General features: G+C 36.0%; 1 protein-coding gene across 1 annotated transcript in view; it reads right to left on the reverse strand.

Annotated features, from left to right (window-relative positions):
• Positions 1-8,110: 8,110 nt before the first annotated feature.
• ClC-a (chloride channel protein 2) overlaps positions 8,111-25,857 on the reverse strand; it is a 70,099-nt gene continuing 52,352 nt past the window's right edge. Inside the window, exons 15-22 of the mRNA XM_089649267.1 lie at positions 22,635-22,754; positions 18,960-19,043; positions 15,276-15,378; positions 14,508-14,649; positions 12,783-12,972; positions 11,687-11,866; positions 10,278-10,364; positions 8,111-8,774 (exon numbers count right to left, since the gene is read on the reverse strand). Of these exons, the coding sequence (XP_089505393.1) occupies positions 8,616-8,774; positions 10,278-10,364; positions 11,687-11,866; positions 12,783-12,972; positions 14,508-14,649; positions 15,276-15,378; positions 18,960-19,043; positions 22,635-22,754 (1,065 nt within the window). The 3' untranslated portion in view covers positions 8,111-8,615. The remainder of the gene's footprint in view (positions 8,775-10,277; positions 10,365-11,686; positions 11,867-12,782; positions 12,973-14,507; positions 14,650-15,275; positions 15,379-18,959; positions 19,044-22,634; positions 22,755-25,857) is intronic.

Raw genomic sequence — 25,857 nt, forward strand, 5'->3', positions numbered from 1 at the left:
TTGATTTTGATCAACCAGTTTAGAAACTGGGGAAGTGTTAGAACCCCTCCTTCTCCAGCTTTCCTTATTTTGATTTTGGTCAATCAATTTCTAACCCTTCCTTCCCTAGTTGTCCTTATTTTGATTTTGGTCAACCAGTTTCTAACCTTTCCTTATCCAGCTGTCCTTCTTGTGATTTACGCCAAACAGTTTTCTACCCTTCCTTCTCCATCTGTCCTCATTTCGATTTTAGAACTTTTCCTTCTGCAGTTTTCTTGTTTGCCAACAGGTTACAGTGGAACAAAAAAAATCGGTTTGATAAATAAAACACTTCTTAATTCAATATTCTTTTTAATAAATAAATTTGATTTCAAAATAATACTATCCTACTCATCAAAAACATTGCAATATAATATTATTAAAGATGCATTTTTCTAGAGGGTAAATAGTTTTTCTCTAAGCAGTGTATAAATATATCTGTTAACAGTGGAATAGGTACTTTTGCAACTTGTCCATTCAAATTATAATCCAGGGTGTCAGGGGGTAAAGTGCGCTAACTTCGGGAGGTGATTCTACATGATGGTAGAAGTAAAAAAGATAAACAATTTTTTTCGAAGTTCCACCCTTTTTTCCCATACAAAAATATTTTTCCATAGAAGAATATTTATTTTCTCATACAAACAATTCAACTTTTTTTACCTAAAAAGTAGGTACTGTTTTTTGTTAAATTGTTTTTGTTTTTCAAAATTATGTTTTTGTAAATTATACCATCTTAAAAGATAATGTGATTATGTATTGATAAAAATAGAATACAATCTACAATAATTAGTTTCCTCAGAATAGCTCAGAGAAATTATATTTTTTACTGTACCAAATGGATACGGCGGCACTCAAACAATTAAATCGGACTTTGACCTCAAAGGCCTCTAGGATTACTGAAAGAAAAACGAAGACATGACGTTATGTTCACAGGTAATAATTATATATGAACTCAAATTAACAAAAACAAATTGTGGCTAAACCCTATTATCTAATTATTTAATTACAAATACTCTATATATCAAATAATATTACAGATTTTCTGTCTTTTAACAAGAGAATACATCAAGACTCTTACATAAAATAAAAATATTTATTGCGTGCAGAAAATACTACAATTATTACTTATCCAAAAGCTGGCATCAAAGAATGGTCACTATCCGAAAGTTGGAAACATTTAGAATGACGTGTGTCCAAAAGTTGGCCATATATGAAGAATGATACCTATCCAAAAGTTGGCCATATATGAAGAATGATACCTATCCAAAAGTGGGCCATATATGAAGAATGATACCTATCCAAAAGTTGACCATCCGGAGAATAGTAATCAACAAAATTGGAAATATTTAGAATGACATAAGTATCCAAAAGATGGAAACATTTAGAATGACAGATAAGTAACCAAAAGATAGAAACATTAAATATAACAAACAAGAATCCAAAAGATAAAAACATTTAGAATGACGGATTAGTATCCAAAAGATAGAAAAATTAAAAATGACAGATAAGTGTCCAAAAGATGGATTTTTTTTAAATGACAGATAAGTGTTCAAAAGATGGAAACATTTAGAATGACAGATACGTATCCAAAAGATAGAAACATTTAGAATTATAGATAAGTATCCAAAACTGGCCATCTGTTGAGTGGCACAGATCGAAAAGTTATGAAAATAAAATAACATTTACCTCCATAGCGTTATCGTCTACAAATAATGTGAACCTTTTTATTATAAAGAAAAAAAGTCAGCACACAAAAAAAAAAAATATTGCGTAATCAATCACATTTTGACAACAATTAATTAAAGCACATTCTTTACCACAGATTTGTATAATAATAATAATTTTGTCTTTTATTTTTACAAAAATATTGTGTTTTTCCAGTTCAATTATTATGCAATGAAACTAGAAATTTACTATCAAAACAATATTTACCATTGATAAAGTTTTAACAAGTTTGACCCATAAATTGAAAATGACTGGTACAAATTTTATTTGATTATATTATGCCATTCAAATATTGAAACATTTAATTAAAATATTAAATACTTACTCACTCACATAGTTCAATATTGTTTGACTGGTACTTGGCACAAACTTCTATTTTTATTAAATTAAACTTAAAACTATAGTGAATTAGACTTTAAGCCTTGAATGGTGTAACAAATATCACTTATAATTAATTATATCCAACATAAAACTTAAATTTATTCTTTCATTATTTCCTATTGTAGTATAAGGGGGTACATTGTTTAACAGTCCTCTTCGTTACACTGTGTAATTGTGATTGTCAAAAAAATCAAAAATACAAGTCTGCAATCCTAATATAAAAAATAATCACATGACAAAATACACAGATGTGAATTTCCTGTATCAATATTACACTTCCAGAATTCCACACGGACAAAATTACACACGAACGTAATTACACATGGAGAAAATTAGATCTAATTAACTCTTCAGGCTTCGGAAGGACATTACTAGCTACAAACATCATATTCAATTATAGCCTCAAGGACAGTTCTGACCGGGGCGTCTATACATTACAAAAGTATTTTTATATTTTTTTCTATAATGCGTATATATGTGATATGTTCGTCATTGGAAAGATAAATAATTATTCTTCACAGTTTGTATCAAATATTTATACATTATTACATGGATAAAATTTAAAAAAATTGTCAAAGTACCTACGTGATTACGAATTTCGGCATTTTTTCATTGACAGTTGAAAATTAAAAAATTATTTATATTTTTTTATTGTATAAACGGTATAAAAAGTGAAGTGATAGTTTTATTACTTATTAACTACACAAAAGGAATATGTTTTATAAATATCGAATTATTTCAAAATTGTGGACGTTCCGAGTTAAAATGACATGGTAAGTTTTTTGTTAACATTTTCATGTTTGTTATTAAAAAAATATTTTTTAGAAAGATCAATGTTTTTTTCAAATGCAAATATTTCAAAGATAATTGAATCTGGTTTCTAAAATAGTATTTCTTTTAACGAAAATTTCAAAAAGAAGTAATTTGTGGCACATTTTAGATACTTGACATGGTAGATATAATTTACCATGTCATTGGGACTTGTTGGTAAAAATATTTATAAACCTGAAGGGTTAATTAACCTAACCTTACTTTTGTTTTTTTACTTGTCCACACTCAACCCTCCCACACTGGGAGGGGGTACTACACATCCCCCAAACGAGATTTTTGTGCAATATCTAATTTAATGTTTTTTTACATGACATATTATATAATTTAGGTAATCCTAGGAATCCTAAGTATTTGGTAATAGAACCGCATTTAAAAAAAATTATCCCGTTACTATTTTTGAAGCCATTAAATAATTACCATTACGTGATACTTAATGATTGACTGCCGGACGAAGATGGGCGGTGTACTGTCAAAATGTACTTTTAAAAATGGTAAATAATATCTGAGTGCTACTGAAAAGAGCGAAAGGAATATTAAGAGACACGATCGCTCCGCGATATATCGGCGACCCTACTTCGGGAGATATGTGATTTTTACGTTCAGGTATGTAAAGGTTACAACTCAGTAATTCCACTAATCGTAACTAACGTAGATATAATCTCTTCATCAGAGATGTTCAAAATGGGTACCCAAAACCATTTGAAATGCAAAATGGAAATGGGTCAAAACTTTTCCTTTTGAAAATGCAAAATACAAAATGGTTTTTAGAAAAGCATTTCAAATGCAAAATTATAGAATTTTTAAACAATTTTGTCATTTAATAATGGACATCAATGTAGAACAAACATATTACATGATGGTAAATCCAAAAACACCACGACTACAGATTATGAAACCACAAAAAATTTGCGCGGGACTAATGTTGCCAAAGTAAAAACATAGAAACTGCTATCTAACATTTAATATTACAGCGTCATGGCCCCATGTTCAGTATTTGAATCAGTATTTTTTGTAATGGTATCACTCAATTGCCAGGGCTCCTACCAGGGAGCAACTTGCCAAATGTAAATTATCTCTCATAGCGAGGTTTAGGACCGACTGATATTTGGGGCTTATGAAAAAAAGATAAGTGGAGATAGTAGAAAGAATGTTGCAAAAAAGCATTTAAAATGGAAAATGCATTGAGAAAAGCATTTAAAATGCAAAATGCAAAATGGAAAATACCCATTTTGCATTTCTATTTGAAATGGATTTATTGAAGTGAAACTTCTTTAGGCGCGTAATGAATTTTCTGGGACGGAGTAAAACCGAGTCAGGATCGACACGAAAATGCGGGTACCCCCACCACCGCTCACCGTTCACTGTCCCTCTCTCACCATATGCGCTTGTTGAGGTGGGGGAGCCGCTCACGAACGTTCTCTCCCGACACGGGACAACAATCGATGCAGTTTTTGCACGATTCATTAAGGATTTAAGTGCTCATGTATATATCTCGCACTTTAGTTACCATAACCCAATTATCACGACATTAGGAAATGATATTCATGAAATTGACAATGAAAATGGCACATGATTGGTAAATTGTCATTGTAATTTCTTTGTAATTTTTAATTGTAATATTGTTATTTATGTAATATTGTATACTTGTGAATAAATTGAAAATTTTTGGAACTATACATTAATCGAACGTCATTCATCTATAAGAAAATATTAGAAAAAGCAAATCCATGCTTCGTCGTTGAATTATTTAACCTCTAATTTTCAAACTAACCTAAGAGAGAAAATAGAGATGATGAAATGAAAATAGAGAGAGAGGAATACTAGAAGTTTCACTTCTGTCTTGCGTAGGCTTGACACACCCACTTTTTTTTGAAATAAAGCACATCTCTGCTCTTCATATGTAGTTTCATCCACATGTTATTCCGTCCGAGTGTAATTCTGGCAGTGTAATATTGGTATGTGAAATTCAGGACTGTGAGATTTCGTCCTAATACCAATATAAATATATTTTTTCATGTTTTAATTTCTTAATTTATATTCGCTAAATCTTTTTCTAAATAAAAAAGAGCGTCTGTGGTGGCAGGCGGTATGGCGGACGGCGTGGATTTGTTTTTTTACAGAAATCTACAGTATTTTTACAAGATTGATGAATTTATGCACACTCGACGTACAAAATAAGAGGAAAATTACTGTCTACATCTGATTTCTAAAAACTCAGTATAAAACCAGGGCAACGCCGGGGACTTCAGCTAGTACATTATAATGAGCATTTTAGCCGACCGAAATAGGGAAATTTTTAATTATTGATTTCAATGTATTTAGTAAATATAAGTTATATAATATAAAAAAAAAGAAAAAAAAAAAGAAGTCTAGCAAAATGTATTTATCCACTCGAGCGATTTTTGGCATATTACGGCAATTTCGCAAATGGATTTGAGCGATCGCTTGCTATAATGTGCCAAATTTATCTACCATTCATAAAATATTTTGTTAAATTTTTTCAAACCCTCTCACGATCTACAATTTGTGTTAGTAGAAAGCTGATATAATACTTTCCTATTTTATAAGTGTCAAATGGACAACCTGCGGCCAATTTTATAGGCGTCATAATTCCAATATTGTTTTTTTCAAGTTAACAAAACTTTGTTCTCGAAAGCGCGCTTGTTAAAATGTGTAAGTGTTTGTTTTATTAGATTGTTCCCACATTAAATTTCAGAGGTATGACTTTTTTGATGTAGGCGGGAAATTTCCAAATCGAACACTCAGAAATCACGGTCGCTCGACTCATTTTTTAATTATTAATGCAATCGCTTGAGTGGTTATGTTTGGGTAACAAGACAGAGTTGTTGTTTTTCTGCAGTTTATAAAATTCAATTGAATCTTATATTGACCAATACTTAAACAAGAATTTAATAGCATTTTGGAGGACCATTAACTATCCAGCAGCCAAGTGGGGGAGTAGGTAGTACCCAAAATTACTATCCTCCTTATATTACTCACTTGACATATCATTTTAGTATTTTACATATTTCTGCGCAAATACATAAGTGTTGGGAAGTGAGTTAGCTAAGAGCTTCACAGATGTACTCATAGAGGGCAGTGCAAAGAGCTTGCTTGGAAGTCCGCAAGATGGCAGCTAGTGGCCAGTAGTCGCCAGGACCAGTTAGAATGCTTCCAGACAAACTTGGTGTTTGCAGATCTCATTTGGCCAGCTCCTAGTTAGGTCGACCATCGAGTCACTATTGTAATACGCGAAGTATTGAATAAATCCCTGATTTAGCACAAAGAACTTATTCTTTAAAATCTCCTTCCACGACGAGTTGGAGAACTGTTTGTGGGAACACAACAATAAGTTACCATTAATAATTGACTGAATAATTGGGATTTCTATAGTTTAAAATAAGACAGAAAAATGCATGGGGTCATCGGAAGACCCACATGGTTACAGACGTTTTGTTTGGCATCTTGGCCTGTGAAGAGTTAACCAAGTGCTGTTAATTAAAACCCTTATTTAATGTGCACAAATACATTAATATAATAACATTAACAGACGCCTACTTAATATTATTAATACCTAATTATTTTCAATACAGCTCAAAGTATTATTAGCATTAGCTAATTATTAAGAAATACCACATTACAATACAGCCATCCTCTTTATAATTAAAGCTTTTACAAATAAACATAGCATCAAACAACCTCGCTAATAGGTAAGCTGAGAAGGTAAGATAGGAGTTGTCTTCTTATTTCACCTTAATCTAAATAATAATATAAATACATGGTTTAATTTAAATGCGTTACTAAGTGATAAATGTTTGTTTCGGTCATAGATAGCAGAAGCAAGGGAAGATGTGTGTTGCCAACATCATTCATCCACACTTCTGCTGCGCTTATCTATGCACAGCGGCCCCCCGCCTCTGTACCATTTGATAATTTAACAATTTGATTCCATATCTCCTTTGTTTCTATTATCTACGGAAAACTGGTAAGGGGCCGTTCAAGTATTATGTAAGCACTATAGGGGGGCAGGGGGTCTTTGCTTTGCTTATTTTTGATGACATGGGGGGTGGGGGGGTCGAGATAGTGATTACGTCAGCACTGCTCAGCAGTAGTTAATTTGTTTTACACATTGGCAACCCACACATTGTCTATGTTTGAAAACCGAATACATATTCGGGGATTCCCACAAATAATTAATACGTTTAGGTACTCGCTTAAAAAACAGAATACATTAACAGAAAAATGCACATAGGTACCAATTTTTACGTAAGCATGGGAGGGGGGGGGTAAGAGCTTTGCTTACTTTTGGTGACAAGGGGGAAGAGGGAGTAAATAATTGTAATAAATCTGCTTACGTAATACTTGAACGGCCCCTAAGCAGTGATGTGACTAATAAGAAGTATTGACTACATACAAAAAAATATTATTGTATGTTCATTTTGCAATTATAGCACTGTGATTGAAACGAAAAATCTAATAGGTAGGTTGTAATAGACAAATTAAACGGAAAATATTCAAAAAAACATTATGCAACAAATATTTAAAAAACTAGCTGTACCCCATCACGCGTTGCGTGGCACAGTCCGTCTGTGCAAATAGAGAAACAATAGCGCTTGTTGTTTTACATCCAACAGATGGCGCTGTTTTTTTTTTTTTTTAAACACGTTTTTACCTGTCACAGGTGATATCTATATAATGGTGACCGGATAAATCATCACAATGATAATTCATCACATCTTTAAAAAGTTATATAAAGTCATGGAAAGTGATGAAACAAAAACTTTATTGACTGGGTTAAGTAGGTTAGGTTAGGTTAAAAAAAAAAAAATTTCATCGTTTCCAATGACTTTATATCACTTTTTAAAAGTGTGTTGAATTGTCACTGTGTTGAGTTATCATGGAACCCTATAAATATAGATATATAAAAACACATGCTTTATTCGAATGCAAAGTTGTGTCAAAATTTCAAAGCAAACGGTGAAAAACTTTCTGAAATTTGAGATTTTGAACAAACAAACATTTTTATTTATATAGATAGATAGATAACAAAAAATCAAAAAGTCTTCTAATAAAGCATTAGATAGAAAATTATAAAGCAAAGAAACTATAAAATATTATTATTTTAATAAAATACTAGCCCAATAATATGCAATAATATTATGACAGAACTAAAAATATAAATTGCGTATTTATAATATTTACATTAGTCAGTCATGTTGACTTGGCTTGCTAACTGTTTGTAGTGGTTCCCTTGTGTTCTCGGATTAAACGATTTCAATAAAATAAACCGGTGGAAATTAAAATGCAAAATAGCATACATATATTTTGTTCAAAATGCTTTCATTTATGCACTAAATAGCGTACATATGAGATAAAAAGGCATACTAAGTATTGCTCAAAATGGAATAAATATTGCTCAAACTGCCATACAATTGCACTAAATATTGTACAAAACGGCGTACTATGCATTGTTCAAAGTGAAATATGTATCGCGCTAAATGGCATACAAATTGCACAAAATGACCTACATTTTTCATAAAATGGCATACGTATTGCACCAAATGGCGTATGTATTGCACCAAATGGCGTATGTATTGCACCAAATGGCATACGTATTGCACCAAATGGCGTATGTATTGAACTAAATATCCATCTTCAGACTAGTCATGCCTGTTGACAGCAAGAGGGAGGGATTCCTCTTTCATGGGGGTAATTTCCTGATCTAAAGGAACCTTTTCAGGGGTTTCTGGAGCTTCCAATGATACCGGGGGTGGGGCGACAAAGGTACCCCCGTTCACTTCTTCTATCGCTTTACGAAGCTGGAAAAAAAATAAATAAATATAATTGAATAGCATTCTTTGTAAAAAACGGGACATTAACACATTTCTGGCGGGAATTTTTTGCGCTGGCGCTACGCTGTCTTCTGGCGAAAATAAAGGTCCCGCGCCAATTTCATTAATTTGTTTTAAATCGCTATATCTTCGAAAATAATTAAATATTTAATAAAAAATTCTACATTAGTAACTCAGCGTACCCAAGCTATAAAAGTACTAAACGAAAATCGAATATTATTTGAAATGCAACTCAATCAGAGATGTGCTTTATTTCAAATAAATCCATTTCAAATGGAAATGCAAAATGCAAAATGGGTATTTTCCATTTTGCATTTTAAATGCTTTTCTGAAAACCATTTTGCATTTTAAATGCTTTTCTCAATGTATTCTTCCTACTATCTCCACTAATCTTTTTTTCATAAGCCCCAAATATCAGTCGGTCCTCAACCTCGCTATGAGAGATAATTTACATTTGTCAAGTTGCTCCCTGGTAGGAGCCCTGGCAATTGAGCGATACCATTACAAAAAATACTGATTCAAATACTGAACATGGGGCCATGACGCTGTAATATTAAATGTTAGATAGCAGTTTCTATGTTTTTACGTTGGCAACATTAGTCCCGCGCAAATTTTTTGTGGTTTCATAATCTGTAGTCGTGGTGTTTTTGGATTAACCATCATGTAATATGTTTGTTCTACATTGATGTCCATTATTAAATGACAAAATTGTTTAAAAATTCTATAATTATTTTAATTGTTTGACCTGAGAAACCATTTTGCATTTTCAATGCATTTTGAAAATAGGTATTTTGCATTTTACATTTGAAATGATTTTCTAAAAACGATTTTGCATTTTGCATTTTCAAATGGAAAAGTTTTGACCCATTTCCATTTTTCATTTCAAATGGTTTTGGGTACCCATTTTGCACATCTCTGAACTCAATTAACCCTGTAATATGTTTATTATGGACCGCCTATCGATATTTGCCCATCCCTGCTTTCTTTAAATGCGGCCGAAATCTCTCGCTCGCTTGCACATGGGAGTTGAGTGGAGCAGACCAGAGACAGAGTTTCGAATCCGGTTTCATAATCATAAAAACCCTCATTCCAGGAATTGCACTATTACAATAACAAATAATATATTATCCTTTTGTTGAAATACCGATGTAAAAAAAAGCACGAAAATAAATATAAAAAGAAGAATTGCATTACGATTCGATAATAATGTACATATAGTTGGGACCTTTACAAAGAGATTGTTATATAATATTCATATTAAAACATTGAATAATTCCGTCTTTTCTACCATAGAAATGAGGTCGGCGCAAATAGTAGAACTCCCCTTCCCGGCGTTAAGCATCAATCGACAGAACGGGTAGAACTACCTTTACCGGCCAAAGTGTGTTAATATTAATAGATTCCCCATTTTGAGAGGTGGCTTGCAATTGTTTTGGTAAAAAGAGCACTGTGAATATTATTGTCACTTACCTCTTTCAATCCAACGATGCCGATAAGACGTCCGATGGTTGTGACATACGCCATATTTACCCCCACCATTGAAAACAGCGAATGGACCTGCGAAAATAAACAAATTATTATATTATTTATTTGGTATGTTATACTGCATCCGGTGCAGTCACAATCGCTGTGCATAAATGGTGCAGAATGGGACCTAATGGATTCTGAATTTTTTTTTTTTTTTTATGTGACACCTCACAAGAGCGTCCCTGCCTGTGCAGTGTACAGACAGGGGAACTATGTCACCACTCGGTTGGGCGGAATAAGGTAGGGGCTGTAGGAAGGGATTTGTTAATGCGGGCCTTGAAGAGGCTCGGATTATAGGAGGGAAGAAAAACAGATGCCGGTAGCTCGTTCCACAACGGCCCGTTCTCATGAAGCCAACGTCAACCGTGAACGGGTGTTCAGCTCGTGTCCGTCGAGTTTCGCGCGCGTGCACCGGTGCATCAGGAATCAATGCTGCTAGCTCCTTGGAGCAAGCTCCATTGAAATACCTGTAGAACAGACACAGCATGCCTACATTGCGTCTATGCATTAGAGAAGGCAATCGGTCTGTTAACAACGGATTGTCAATCAGATGGATCGCTCTCCTTTGCAACAGATTCAAGCAGGTTTATTAAGTATTTTGGGGCACCAGCCCAAAGGTGGCTCCCAAATTCAATAGTTGGGCGGACTTGAGACTTGTACAGGGTCAGCAGCTGGTCACTGTTGAAGAATCTCCTAGCCCTGTACAAGACGCCCAACTTCTTGGAGGCCTGATTTACTCGGGCTTCTATGGATCCCCGATACTTGAGCCGGTCTGATATAGTAACTTCAAGCATTTCAATGGAGTCTTTATTGGGGAGAGTGCTCCCAACACTTCAACTGAATTACATAAATTGTGTTAATGTGGACATATTCAAACCAAAGAACAAATCGAGAAGTGACTCCCAATGCCATCGATTGACTAGATATCCTCAGCATCCCACTTTGACCTCCACCATACAAAGAAGCTATAAGGCAAAATACCGTAATCAAGAAGTCAATGTTCACTAATATACTGATTTATAGAATTCACTGGGTTGACAACCGACGACTGCCTATCACACGGAAGGAGAATTTCTAGCGGTCGAGTTCAATAGAGGGTGATGGGATTCGGACTAAATTCTAGGACACAATATTGGAGTTCAACGGAGGACAACCTCGTCAGCTGTACAGTAGTCTATAAGGCATAATTGTAATTCACATTCTCCACGTCTCAGAAAGGCTGACGCGATAGCCAGCCACCCAGTTAATGACATCAGCATAATTCTTCAACATCTTATGATAACTTTGCATATACGCAGTTTAACTACATACTCCCCACAACTTTGTTTTGCAAGACCTCCATTGCCAGTTACCTTGAGGAGTGAAGTCTTCTCCACCAGCTGGAAGGGCGCTGGGTCGATGCGGCAGCAGTAGCCTTCCATGCCCGTGGGGTCACGGTCCCGCATCTTCATGAAGTCAGCCGGCATCGCCATCTCTGCTTGCTCCCAGGCGCGCTGTTCCACGTGCGACATATCACATACTCGTTCTCCCGGCTGGAATAAGAGAACATCATCAATAACAATGGAGAAAAATAATAAGTACATAATAGAATATAATATGAGAATTTCACGACCAAACGTATTATTATTATACAAGGTTTTCCAATAAGAGGTGTTATTTTGAATAGCCCGCTATTTCGGTAGATGTTACTTTTGAAGCTGTCATATTTTGACATTTGACAAGAAGAAACTACGTCATTTATAAAAATGGAACGATACACGCTTCAACAACGCATTGAAATTATTAAAATTCACTTCAGTGAATCGAATGCAAATCATCTTGAGTGATGAGGCCCATTTCCACCTCGGTGGCTTCGTCAACAAGCAAAATTGTCGCATCTGGGGCTCGGAAAACCCAAGAGTTATTATTGAAAAGCCTCTCTATCCTCAAAGTGTGACTGTTTGGTGCGGTTTATGGTCCGGCGGAGTCATTGGACCTTACTTTTTCGAAAATGAGGCTGGAGCAACAGTTACGGTGAATGGATTGCGCTATCGAGAGATGATTAATGATTTTTTATGGCCGGAATTGGATGGTATTGATCTGGACAACATTTATTAACAAGACGGCGCTACGTGCCACACAAGCAACGAAACCATTGATCTTTTACTATTGAATATCAAAATAACACCTCTTATTGGAAAACCCTGTATTATTATGCCGTGTTGTACTTCCTCCTTCTTTAGCCAACGTTTTGGACAGCGTTACGATGTCCATCATCAAGGCAGATGTGTAGATTGTGGAGAAGTGTCTGTTTATGCAAGTAGAGGTGATATCGTGTTGCTCGCATTAATTCTCTTGGGGTCGGTATTTCAGTATAATTAGTTAAATTAATGTGGTTTTCTACTTTTAGTTTTGATGTAGCCATTAAGTACTGGATATCAATAAGTATATAATTTTATATCAACTTACCAGTTGCACCTTTTTGTAGATGGAGGGTGACCTCTGATTGGAGATGGGGGTTGGGGGAGGGGAGTAATCGTCGGCCCCCACTTCACTTCGGGACGCGGCACCCGCCAGGCCCATTGCGCTTTCAGGGTCCGGGTTCACGTCTTGCAATACTTGGGACTTCTTGAAGATGGCGTCGAAGGCCATTCGGATTCTGGGAATTAACAAAATATATACATCATACACTACTCTCTCAGTAATCTGCCACTCGATTACCTGATAAATACCATTTATTTATATCCACTTGACTTGCTTGACTCGAGCGCCAAGCATTGTTCAACGATGGGTTGGGTTAACTTAACACACTCGGTTACTATAGCTTAATAATAATAATCTGATTATTATTATCTTAATGACTGTACAGTTAAGAATTGTTGTAAATGGAAGTAGCGCCCTCTGTTATTTTCAAAAATAAGTTTTCATGCCGCTGCAATGGGTTTTTGTATGTTAATAATAATGATTGGATCATTTCTATAGACAACTTAATTTATATATTTAACCTATTAACTACCACATAGACTTACAACTACGATCTATTGCTAGTGGTTTGTAACTAAGATTAATAGCTAGTGACTTATAACTAGTGGCTTGCTAGAGTTGACAATTTTACCAGTCACTGGGTTCATTATTGTTGTTTCAGAACATTTTGGTTAATCCTCTGTGTATCTCGCAACTGTCACTTGCGATTCTGTTTGTTTCGTTCTGCTGCGTTTTTTGTTTGAATAAGTTGACAAAATAGAATGTTCTCGCAAGTGTAAACAAGTTACCGTAACTTCAAACCAGTACAAATTTGACAACAAAAACTGTTTTTACGAATCCGTCAAAATTTTAAGCATATTTTGTATGTATGTACTATAATCCGCCACTTTCACTAATAGGATACTTGCCCGGTTTATGGGGTGGCGGTTTATGAGAGAGTACTGTTATTATTGTAATGAATTAAGTCTTGCATGAGAGATGCCATGAAAGCGAGAAGTAAAATATTGTTTATCACTGCCAGTATTAATTTAGGACTGAAAGGATTAAATGTAAAAGGTCATTACACAAAAGGCAAATACATTATAGACAAAAACTGTAGTAAGATAACAGTAGATCAGTAGGAGAGGTCCGATTCTACTTAAAGATGAGGAATTGTCTTTAACCTCAAAATTAACAACTTTAAGGGCAAATCCGGTTCTACTTAACGATAAGGAATTATCCTTAACATAAAAAAATTTATGACATCAGGGACTCCGGTTCTACTCAAGGATAAGAAATTGTCTTTAACATAAAAAATTAATGACTTTAGGGGCGATTCCGATTCTACTTAAGGATTATAGATTATACTCAACCTTAAAATTAACAAATTCAGGGGCGATTCAAGTTCTACTTAAGGTTAAGGTATTATCCTTAACATCAAAATTAACGACTTCAGGGGTGATTCGGGTTCTACTTAAGGATAAGGACTTAATGACTTTTCGATAACTGATAACCAGTTCTCTCGGATGACAGCAAAAAAGTCATTAATCTGATAAACGTCGTTAAGGATAATTCCTTATCCTTAAGTAGAACCGGAATCGCCCCAAAATACGTTAATTTTAAGGTTAAGGAAAATTCCTTATCCTTAAGTAGGACTGGAATCTAAGGACTCTCAGAGGGTGATAGGGCCATTGATATTTGCATGTATGTATGTAATGTCATAGTTTTTACCTGCTCTCAGCGCCCGTGACAGTGCTGTAGACCGAGGGGTGGGGCAGGGGAGAGGTGGGGGTGTTGCAAGCCGACACGGTGGGACGCATCAAGGTGAAGGAGTTTGTCTTCTTCAGGATGGACTTTGGCCTGAACAGTGCTCCTGAAATCACAACACATTTACAGTAAATGACATTATTGTGCCGTAAATAAATAGATTTTTTTTTTACACTAACCCCACACGGAAGGCCCTGAGGAAAATAATTTCCCTTTCCCTCAGTTATCTTTGGGGATGCTGTGTGGGGGATCTTTTTAAGGAGAGGAAGGAAAGGAAGTTCTGGAAAGGAAAAAGGTATGAGGGGTAGGTAGGAATCTAGGAATCAGTATGTCCAGGAATGACGTATAAATATATCCCTCCGTCTGCGGCGCGAGGCGATGGATCGAAAGACCAGTTGGAGAGGTCAAAGGGTCTCCCTCAACCAGCATCTCCCAACCGGCCCGCCACGCAGAAGGTGGGCCGACGCACCCGCCACCAAGACCTGGGCAAACCTTAACCCATGAACCCGGGCACCCCTGCTAAGTCACCAAACGTAGCGAACCACTTGGGGTGACCTATGGCAGAGGTGTTGGTTATCCAATAAATGGTTCCCGGGGCGGCGGTACCAACAAATTTCAGAATGTCAACAAAACAATTATTATCTTCGTGCGCTTACACAGAAAATAATGTAATCATAGTAATGCATTGCACTTATCAGTTCCATTAAGTAAAGAATGGTGGTGATTTCTTACCAGGAATGAGACCAGACTGGTCGGTGCTGGTGACAGAAGACCCATGGTGAAGAGTTGGAGACTGAGGTACTTGAAGGCGCAAAATATCAGGAGCTGGCGATACCTGGAATATAACCAATGCATAATTAGATTCGATTAGCAATTAAATTCGACGTATTTAACTAGGGATATTTCACCATTTCTGAGTAAACTGTTGAGTAACTACTTGTCAAGTAACTTAAATATTAACTATTTGTTTATATGATTATGGTGATTTATTTTTGGGGTATTATGTCGTGTTGCGCTACCATTACCGTGTCGCTAACTCCAACCTCTAAGAGCCGATAATAAATTAAAATTTAAGATGGTTTTTTGCATTTAGTTTTGATGTAGCCATCAATTATCGGACACCAAGAACTATTAAGCTTAGCCCCACTATCGACTTTAATAATATTAAAAATAATAATAATTTTTCCCATTTTAAGTCCAGGTTAAATCTTCCCCATAGGAAAAACTAAACCCTTCCACACACTTTTCCACAAATGATCATCTAGTCAATCCACATTATGCAAGTGCATTATATAAGCAAAATAAATACAAAACAATACAAGAACAACACGTCAACTCACCAGAGATCAAATGGGAAAATAATTCACCGACTCCAGATATTTTCATATCAGAGGATTCGGCTCGGTAGAACTTCTAACAGGGCCTATAAATCCTACTGATCCCTCAACATAAATATTTAAAAAATCTTTCGTTATCCTACATGTATTAGGTCAAGTGATGATCAAACAGCTTATATATGTTACGTGATGAATAGGGCTAATCGACAGATTATTCATAGATGGTGAAATACAACCTTAAAGGATTTCTTCTCATATTGAGAAAATATCTATTTTAATGCTCTTTATATAATTGATAGAAACAAAGCGGTGGTTTGTTTTTACAGTTAAATGGATGTTTCAAAGCTCCGTAGCTCATGGCGGTTGTGAGCTTAAAATAGTTGCGTTAATCTAGAAATACAAGACTGAAAAAACAGAGCAAATTTCAGCCCATCGTTCGAGATTTTTTGCTACTTCAGATAAACAAATATCTTACAGAATTATTTCAGTTTTTCACCAGGGCATTACTGAGATCATTTTACACTCTGCCAATTTTCGTTAATAGCTGGATTATTTTTTAAATAAAACTGTAAAACAAAATCTTATTTTCACACTGGACAAAGTGATTTTGAAAATAATTATCCAAAATAAATTCAAAAGCCGCATTCTTTGTTAAGTATGCAAATTTTCAGGCCTCTTAGACTGTTGGTTTTGGAGTAAAAGCATCAACAAACACACTAACACATATTCAGTTCTATTTATTACTGGCTGCAAGGGATCGGTGTCATCGGGGATAAATGTTGGCAATTCCTGGAAAAATAAAAAAAAACACAAAAGGAACTTTTCACCCAAGTTTAATTTTAGAAACATAATATATAAAACTTTCATTTTGCAAAGTGCAATTTGGGAAGTGGGCAACCAACACCTCTGCTATAAGTCACTCCAAGTTGTACGCTAAGTTTGGTGATTTAACATGGGTGACCGGTTTCATGGGGTGAGGTCTGTCCAGGTCTTGGCAGCCGTGGCATGCCGGAATGAGAGAGGCTGATTAAGGGAGACCCATTGACTTCTCAAGCCGGACTTTCTCGACCAGTCGCAGTGGGAGAGATAAATTACTGTCTGTCACTCCTTGGCATACTGACCACCAGATTTCAATCCACCTCACAAACCCTTTTCCTACACAGGACTTTCTCTCATTCATTACCTTAAAAAGACCCCCCCCCCAAAGATTACAGAAGTAGTTAAAAGTTAAAAAAAAATTAACAAAAATAACGCCCGTTGTTCCCAATCTTACTGATCAACTGTTGAGCCGAAATTTTGGCTCAACGCTGCTCAAATGCACAACTATGCTCTTTGCAACGGAAAGGTGATGACTGAGCGATCAACCAATTTAAGGAAGCCAAACTACTGGATTAAGCTTGCCTCAGTAAATGACTAGTTATTAAAAGTGTCGACAGAGTGAAAAATATTCGCGACGCCAAGACACGGATTAAAATATTACATAAGTTTGTTTAAATATATATAAAATATGGGTCTATATATTACAGTATTAAAAAAAATTAAATGCATCAATAATAAATACAATAATTATTTCGTCAATATTAATTAAACATCGAAAGTTTTTTCCTTTGATGTCATTTTATTGTCTATGAAAGTGGGCAGGGCCACTTAAGCTGATCAACGGTAAAGATGGTTGGAAACAGGCGAATCGAACGTTACTGAAAAAATCACTTAGCTCATCGGAGCCTGAGATTGATCGTTTGAAAAGTTTGGAACAACTTAAGTGGCCCCGCCCACTTTCATAGACAATAAAATGACATCAAATAAAAAACTTGCATCGATCTTTCCTCTGCATATCGTTGTATGACTGCATTCTTAGTTTAAAGCACCCAATTTTTGTACTAAATATTTTGATAGATCGATTGTTTTTCAAAATAAAAACACACAACCATATTTCAATTTACGGTACTCCTAAACAATGAACGAAACATAGGAAATATTTGACATTAGTCATTAGTTGTCTCTGTGGCGTCAAACACAGTGGAACGCCCATACAATCTTTTTACTTGAGGAAAATCTTCGAAAACTAGAAAGACACATTGAAGCTAAAGGTTCGAAAGAGAGGATCTCCGGGTTCTTTTGCGTCAACAGTGATGGAACTGACACACGCGAGCCCCTTACACATTCAAACACACTATGTAGCGGCCGTTGTTCCCAAAATTTCGAACGATCAATCTCAGGGTCCGATCAGCCAAATGATTTATTCAGTAACGTTCGATTCGCCTGTTTCCAAACATCTCTACTGTTGATTATCTTGAGTGGCCATGCCCACTTTCATAGACAATAAAATGACATCAAAGTTAAAACTTTCAATGCTAAATTAACATTGACGAATTGATTATTGTATTTATTATTAATGCATATATTTTTTTAAGTACTGTAATACGTAAACCGATATTTAATATTTAAGCGTATGAAATATGTTAAAAATAAAGTATTAGCTTGACTTTAATGCCACCGTGCCTTGGCCTCGCAAATATGTTTCACTCTGTTAACACTTTTTATGAGTAGTCATTTACTGAGGCAAGCTTAATCCAGCAGTTTGGCTTCCTTAAATTGGTTGATCACTCAGTTGTCACTTTTCCGTTGGAAAGAGCATAGTTGTGCGTTTGAGTAGTGGTGATCAGTAGGATTGGTAAGAACGGCCGTAGGTGTTTTAAGAAAAAGAAAACATTACCTGTAAAATATTATGCAAACAAAAAGGCATAGATGACTACGAACATACATAAATTTGTTTCGAATGGACCTTGTCGCAGCAATGGGCATAAAACAACAAAATATATAATTATTTATTGGTAACTGTGCACTGTGCAGCTCAGTCAAGTGACACGACATTTGTATGAACGTAGCATTTTTCTATTTTCGCGCATTCATCGTTTTTTTCAATAGGTCCCTTAAAAAACTATAGATGAAGATTTCACTGTATGATTGATTTTGTCCAAAATACACCAAAATCAAATTGATACTCAGATACTTATGTAGACGGCTCTAGGCAGAACAGTCGTCTAGAGAAAGAATATATGAAATTATAATGCGTTACCTCAAATCGAGACGGCCTTCTAACTTTCTTCTTCTGTTCTTCTCTCGCTTTCTCGGCTGCTTCTTGCTGCTTCTGCGCTGCCACCTGGAAGCAAATAAATACATTCGTCAATGTCCTTTGTGACAGTTGTGAAGTCTATCATAGCTAGTGGCGCTAGCCACATGTCCAAATCAAAGGGCCAAATATAAAGTGCAAAAATTTGTAACGTACAAAGTAAACAGAAAAAACATCAAATCGAAGAAATTAGTTCTTTGTAAATAATAATAATGATATTTGGATGATTTGTATAGAGCCGTTTTTTGTGAAAAATCATCTAATCAAGAGCACTGTAAAAATAAATAATACATTTATTTTCTACAATGATGATTTCTTTCTCGGGCGTCTCCGACTTCTTCCACCATTTACTTCTGTATACCGCAATATTACTGTTAAAAAACTATATTACGTGCAGAGATATTGCATTAAGTATTCCTCAAGCGTCACTTAATCAATCGTGAATCACCTTAATTAGTAAATACTCTATGTAAGTTAATTTTGGCAACTTTACTGGAGAAACTGTTTAATTTTTAAAGTAAGTAGTATTAATTTAAACATTAATACTAGTATTAATGTTAATTTTTAAAGTACCTACCTAGTATTAATTTAAACATTTTGAGATACAATTTCGAACTGCATACTTTACATGCAATGAAATTTTAGTTTTCTTACAAAATAAGAAAGTTATACATGGTAGAATTTCAGACTGTTTTTATTTAAAGTATGAACAATTATTCTAAGATTCGATAAAAGATCAAAGTAATGAATTGCAAATAAATCGAAAGTGAAGCTATACTACCCTAAAATAAATATTTTTTAAATGAACACTGTGTAGCAGTTCTTTATTGCCCGCTACATTTCAAGATCATTCTGCAGTATGGTAACACTGAACTCTGGCAAGAAGATACACCGGCTCCGGTCTACGGCCAGTACCAATACGGCTTCCGCCGGGAGCAGACGCTATCTCAGGAAGACACAGCGAACACTCCAAACGACATTGGACAAACATTTCGAGACATCGATCTTTGGGTGAAGAATGACGCAACGTATTATAATCGTTTTGCTGGTCGTTGCTTTTCTCAACTAAATTTAACATCATGTAAAGTGATGTTTGGCGCCCTCTTCTCTTTATAACAGGTTAGAATACTTATGTCACACACGTTTCCTTATGTTACTTATTCTTGATCTCTTTTTTAGTCACACCATTTATCATTGCTACCTATTATTAAAAAGTCCGATGCGCAAGATCTTCGATCTGACGCACACGCCCTGAGATTAAATTCAATTATGAAAATTTTGGAGATCTCTAGTTTGCTCTGGTTTTGTACGCTGTAGAAATAAATAAAATGTTGTAATTCATATCTCTTTTTATTACTTCATTTACATCATCAAGGTTCCTATTGAGGGATTAAATCCCGTCATAATGGCGCCAACGTGGTTTGTATGGCCAATATTGTTCCGTCATAACTGTCGATGTAACTATGTATATGCATCAACTATTACCCCATTCTGACAGTGTTGGAATACATACCTGAGTAAACCTGGAGAGAATTGTACTGGTCAGTCTATTGTAGAAACTTGTGCAGTGATCAACTATCAATTATTTTTATTTGTTTCCAGCTGACGTGAACCCGGCATCGCTCGACTTTTCTCTACTTTCAATAAATATAATATCCATGAATTATATATATAAATCTTCCATGAGAAATTTTCTAAAAAACCCTATCAAACTCCGTTGCATAGTTTAGAAGAACTAAGCGAACAGACAGACGCGGATAGTGACTTTGTTTTATACTACAGGGTTTTCCAATAAGAGGTGTTATTTTGAATAGCCCGCTATTTCGGTAGATGTTACTTTTGAAGCTGTCATTTTTTGACATTTGACAAGTAGAAACTACCCCATTAATAAAAATGGAACGATACACGCTTCAACAACGCATTGAAATTCACTTGAGTGAATCAAATGCAAATCATCTTGAGTGATGAGGCCCATTTCCACCTCGGTGGCTTCATCAACAAGCAAAATCGTCACACCTGGGGCTCGGAAAACCCAAGAGTTATTGTTGAAAAGGCTCTCTATCCTCAACGTGCGATTGTTTGGTGCGGTTAAAGGGCCGGCGGAGTCATTGGACCTTACTGTTTCGAAAATGAGGCAGGAGCAACAGTTACGGTGAATGGATTGCGCTATCGAGAGATGATTAATGATTTTTTATGGCCGGAATTGGATGGTATTGATCTGGACAACGTTTACTTTCAACAAGACGGCGCTACGTGCCACACAAGCAACGAAACCATTGATCTTTTACGATTGAATATCAAAATAACACCTCTTATTGGAAAACCCTGTATTTAAAGATACCAATGTATTTATCAGAAAACGCCAGTAATCCCGTTTTTAGTTCATTATGATCTGGAATGTTCCGGGATGTTCCCGAACATTCTAGACTATTCCCAAACATTCCACAATATTCCAGAATGTTCCAGGATGTTCTAAAATGTTGTGGAATGCTCTCGAATGCTCTAGAATATTCTCAAATGTTCTGGACTGTTCTAGAGATTTCTAGAGGGCGAAACTTTCAGCCCTTATATCTTCAAAAGCACGCCTTTCAGGTAAAAACGGGAACCTTCTTCATGGATGGGGGATAGAGGCAGACGCGGCCCGTGACTGTAATTACCAGCAGTGCATTTCACTTTTAAAATGTACCTAGTCTGTAATTTAGGTGGAGCAAATTAATGAATGGGAACACCTACTTCAATTCATTCTATCTTCTAAGTTATATTTGTAAAATAACTGATTAAATAATACAAAATTATCTTGAAAATAAAGGACACTCAATTCATCGTTGAAAATATAGCGAAACCGTTTGATTTAAACGCTTATCAAACGAGTTCCAATGTGTTAATGTTGTTGCGTTAACATTGAACATTAGTATTTCTAAGCGAATCCATTCCAAACGCATTGGATTACGCATGATCAAAGTGATGCAAAATTCACTCGCCGTCAAAGCACTTCGATAATGCACGGATGGGTTATGTATCTGCACTGCTCTAACACGTAATTTGACGTTAAGAGTGTAATCTGTCTCGCTCATGTCACCGTTTCGGCTACTTCGGGCTGTCTCGATACCGCCCGATGCTGTTTTAGTAGTATGGTAAAAGTTGGTTCTGTGCATATCGGGGTATGCACAATTGCTTGCTCTTGCGCGGGATTTTTTTACTAGAAGATAGCTCAAATAATGACCTGACGGGAATTACGAATTTCTTACATCGATCACTGGGGCACAGATGTCGTTGTAATTTGTTATGTGGAGATTGAAGACAAGCAGTGCAATGCACAAATGCACGTACCAAGGAACCGCCTCTGGATAGAGGGCTACCACACTAACTCTCTTGATCGTACCGGGACTCGTTTCTGAGTTTTAGCGGCACGCACATTGTAAGCTTACTTTTATAATATATATTGATTTAATACATATTTCTTTCACCTGATGCGAATATTTTGTTAACTTATTATTATTATCATACAGATGTGAAGTTTCTGTATTGTCACATAATTTTTAAATTGCTAAAAGGTGGCATTTTCAATTTGTGGAAAACTGTTTATTTCTAAATGTGAATAATAATTTTGATGTAATTTACCTGTAATCGTCTCTCCCTCCCTACGTGTTTGTCAATCAGTCGGACCAGCTCTGCCCTCTGCACGGATCCCAGGAGTATCATAGAGTCCGGGGAGTCCACCAGAGGCAAGCTGCGAATACCCTGGAATAAGCACATGGCACAGAATAAGAATACATTGTTTCCAGGAAATCAATCCAAAAATATTTACATTCTATGGATAAGAGTCACACTTAACTACTGGGATGACCGCTCAAATACAAACCCGCCAAATACAAACCGCATCGGGCAATGCTGGCTGTAAAATAGCATTTTAGACAGTATAGGCAGTCACCACGCGCGCATTTTGTAGCCATAATATTATTTTTCCCGCATGGTATCCCAGCGTTCTACTTACCTGCTGAGCGGAGCAATAATCGGCCATCTTCATTCGCTTTTGGGAACTGGTTCAGCTAGCTGCTCGCGTACGTGACTCGCTTACATATATTATGAATTAATGTCGTGTTAGTAATGTTGCAATAAGTGTATTAAACAATAGATTCTGAAAAACACAACCATCTTTATTTTAATCAATACGACACCCCAATAGCATGCGAGAACGATGAGGAAAGCGTCGAACTCGCATCCTATAACAGTAATTTCTTAATTATGTGTTAATTTGTGTTGTTTTCCAAAATTATGTATTGTCTTACCAGCAGTGGCGGTTTTTTCTAAAGTCCCATCAAAAATAAGGAAATAAGACTTAAAATTTATTACAATTTTACCGAACTTTAAACAGCGAATCATTCAAATTCTGTGCTAATAAATCCACTCGTCCGAATTATACTCGTACTGCCCAAGAGCGAGTCTGGAAATGAATCCCAAATCCCGTAGGTGCGTTATGACTATCAGCACCTATGGGAACTTCCGTCATATTTCTTAGGTCCACACAAAACATACTAACGGCGCCAGAGCAGTAGTGCGAAACTTGGGAATCTACTAGCTGCCTGAGTGCGCAGAACCTATGAGATTTGTTAACACCAAATTTGTAAAGAATAGTATTTAGCAAAAATCAACAAAAAATATATTCCGTTTGTTTAGTATTGAAACAGTTTTGGATGATACCTACCATTTTTCCCATCATATACTATCCATTTCCTTCCTTAAAAAACGCCATACCCACACTTGGAAAGAAGAAGATGATTTGTTGCATTGTAAATAGTCGCAAATACAACTTTCGTATTCGTGTCGTGTAGCAAGAAGGTGCAATTGTCGTGTCCTCGTCGTATTATTCACATGCTTTGTGGTCTGTTTGCAAATATCAAAATCATATTAAAGATTATCTCGTTTTGGAGGAAATTTCACACCGTGAACAGTGCAAGTTCGTCGACAGCCCTATTGCCGGGATTCTTGGGAATTTAAGGTAGGCTGTTCCTTCATTCCACTTTTCCCGTGATTTTTCAAAACCAATTGAATGGGCTTTACACTGTTGTTTTTTTGTGGATTTGATTTACAGTTCATTTCTGTGTAATAGAACACGTTACACCGTTATTATCATGTTTTAAGTTGTTATTAAAATTATTTAATTACTGAAGATGTAACTTTAAAAGGTTGGTAGAAACAAAGATGGTGGATGCTAGAAGCTATTGAGTCCTTCTTCTTCTTCGCATGTTTACGAAAAACTGCCGTCAAGGATTCATTTCATTTTCTCAATTCATCCATTGGTTATTCCTGGAGGCTGCAATTTGTAACCAAGCATCGTATAACGACACTAGTATAATACAGGGTTTTCCAATAAGAGGTGTTATTTTGAATAGCCTGCTATTTCGGTAGATGTTACTTTTGAAGCTGTCATTTTTTGACATTTGACAAGTAGAAACTACGCCATTTATAAAAATGGAACGCATTGAAATTATTAAAATTCACTTGAGTGAATCAAATGCAAATCATCTTGAGTGATGAGGCCCATTTCCACCTCGGTGGCTTCGTCAACAAGCAAAATTGTCGCATCTGGGGCTCGAAAAACCCAAGAGTTATTGTTGAAAAGCCTCTCTATCCTCAACGTGTGACTGTTTGGTGCGGTTAAGGTCCGGCGGAGTCATTGGACCTTACTTTTTCGAAAATGAGGCTGGAGCAACAGTTACGGTGAATGGATTGCGCTATCGAGAGATGATTAATGATTTTTTATGGCCGGAATTGGATGGTATTGATCTGGACAATGTTTACTTTCAACAAGACGGCGCTACGTGCCACACAAGCAACGAAACCTGATGATAATGAAATATGATTGAATATCAAAATAACACCTCTCATTGGAAAACCCTGTATTATCCAATAATTATTGTTATTTCTCTCACATAAAATGGCACATCTGTCTCGACTGCCTGCCGGGCGCAGACTGATGTGTTCGTGCAAGTTGGGGCGAACTCCATTGATTGTTGTTTACCTGCACCGGAGCAGCCGGGCCAACTCGAACCTACCAACTTGAGCCAACGCGCGTGATCTATGAGAACCCCTCTACACAATCGTCCAAACGTTGGGAGTTGGACAGTTGAACAATTGTGTAGTGCCAGCATCAGAGCTATAATTATACCTCCGTAGCTATATACTCGTGGTAGATACCATGCACTCTTTTATACTCCGAAAACGAGGACTTCTGTCTATCAGAACACGCCAATCAACAGAGCGACTCAACTGCTTAACAATTCTGCATTGACCATCGACATTTTTAACGTCACTTACCGACAGTTTAGCGAGTATCTTTTGACGCATGTCACAAAATAGTAAAATTGATCGATGACCTTTGATTCTTACATGTACCTCAAAATTATTAAAATTACAAGTGGCGGCTTGTACTCACAAAAATGGGCAGTGCGCTAAGAATATTTCTAATCTATCCCTACCTACTGGAATGATTGGTATGCGAACTGTAAACGAAAGTGGCGCCATCTCACCGAAGAGATTAAGAGGCATCGGCGAGTGCCGTTTCCGTTTCGGAGAAATTTCAATACTGTGGTCGACATCCACGCTCTGCGCGTTTAGATAATTGATGTACCCGGGTGACATTTCTCGATGAGCGATATGGAATTCGCTCACACCACGTGACTTATGTCACGTGATACAAAGAACAAACATTTTGAGCCAGTTGAATTTAACTTAACACTTTTATAGTATTACTTTTATTACTCTTATTTGCTTTGTGTTTCGATTATATTATTATCGATTGATAATTATTATTTTTAGATTGACTGAAATTTTGGGAGTGCGT

The sequence above is a fragment of the Hesperophylax consimilis genome, chromosome 29 (genome assembly GCF_061612785.1).
Source record: "Hesperophylax consimilis isolate HC1 chromosome 29, BYU_Hcon_1.0, whole genome shotgun sequence".
NCBI classification, from domain to species: domain Eukaryota; kingdom Metazoa; phylum Arthropoda; class Insecta; order Trichoptera; family Limnephilidae; genus Hesperophylax; species Hesperophylax consimilis.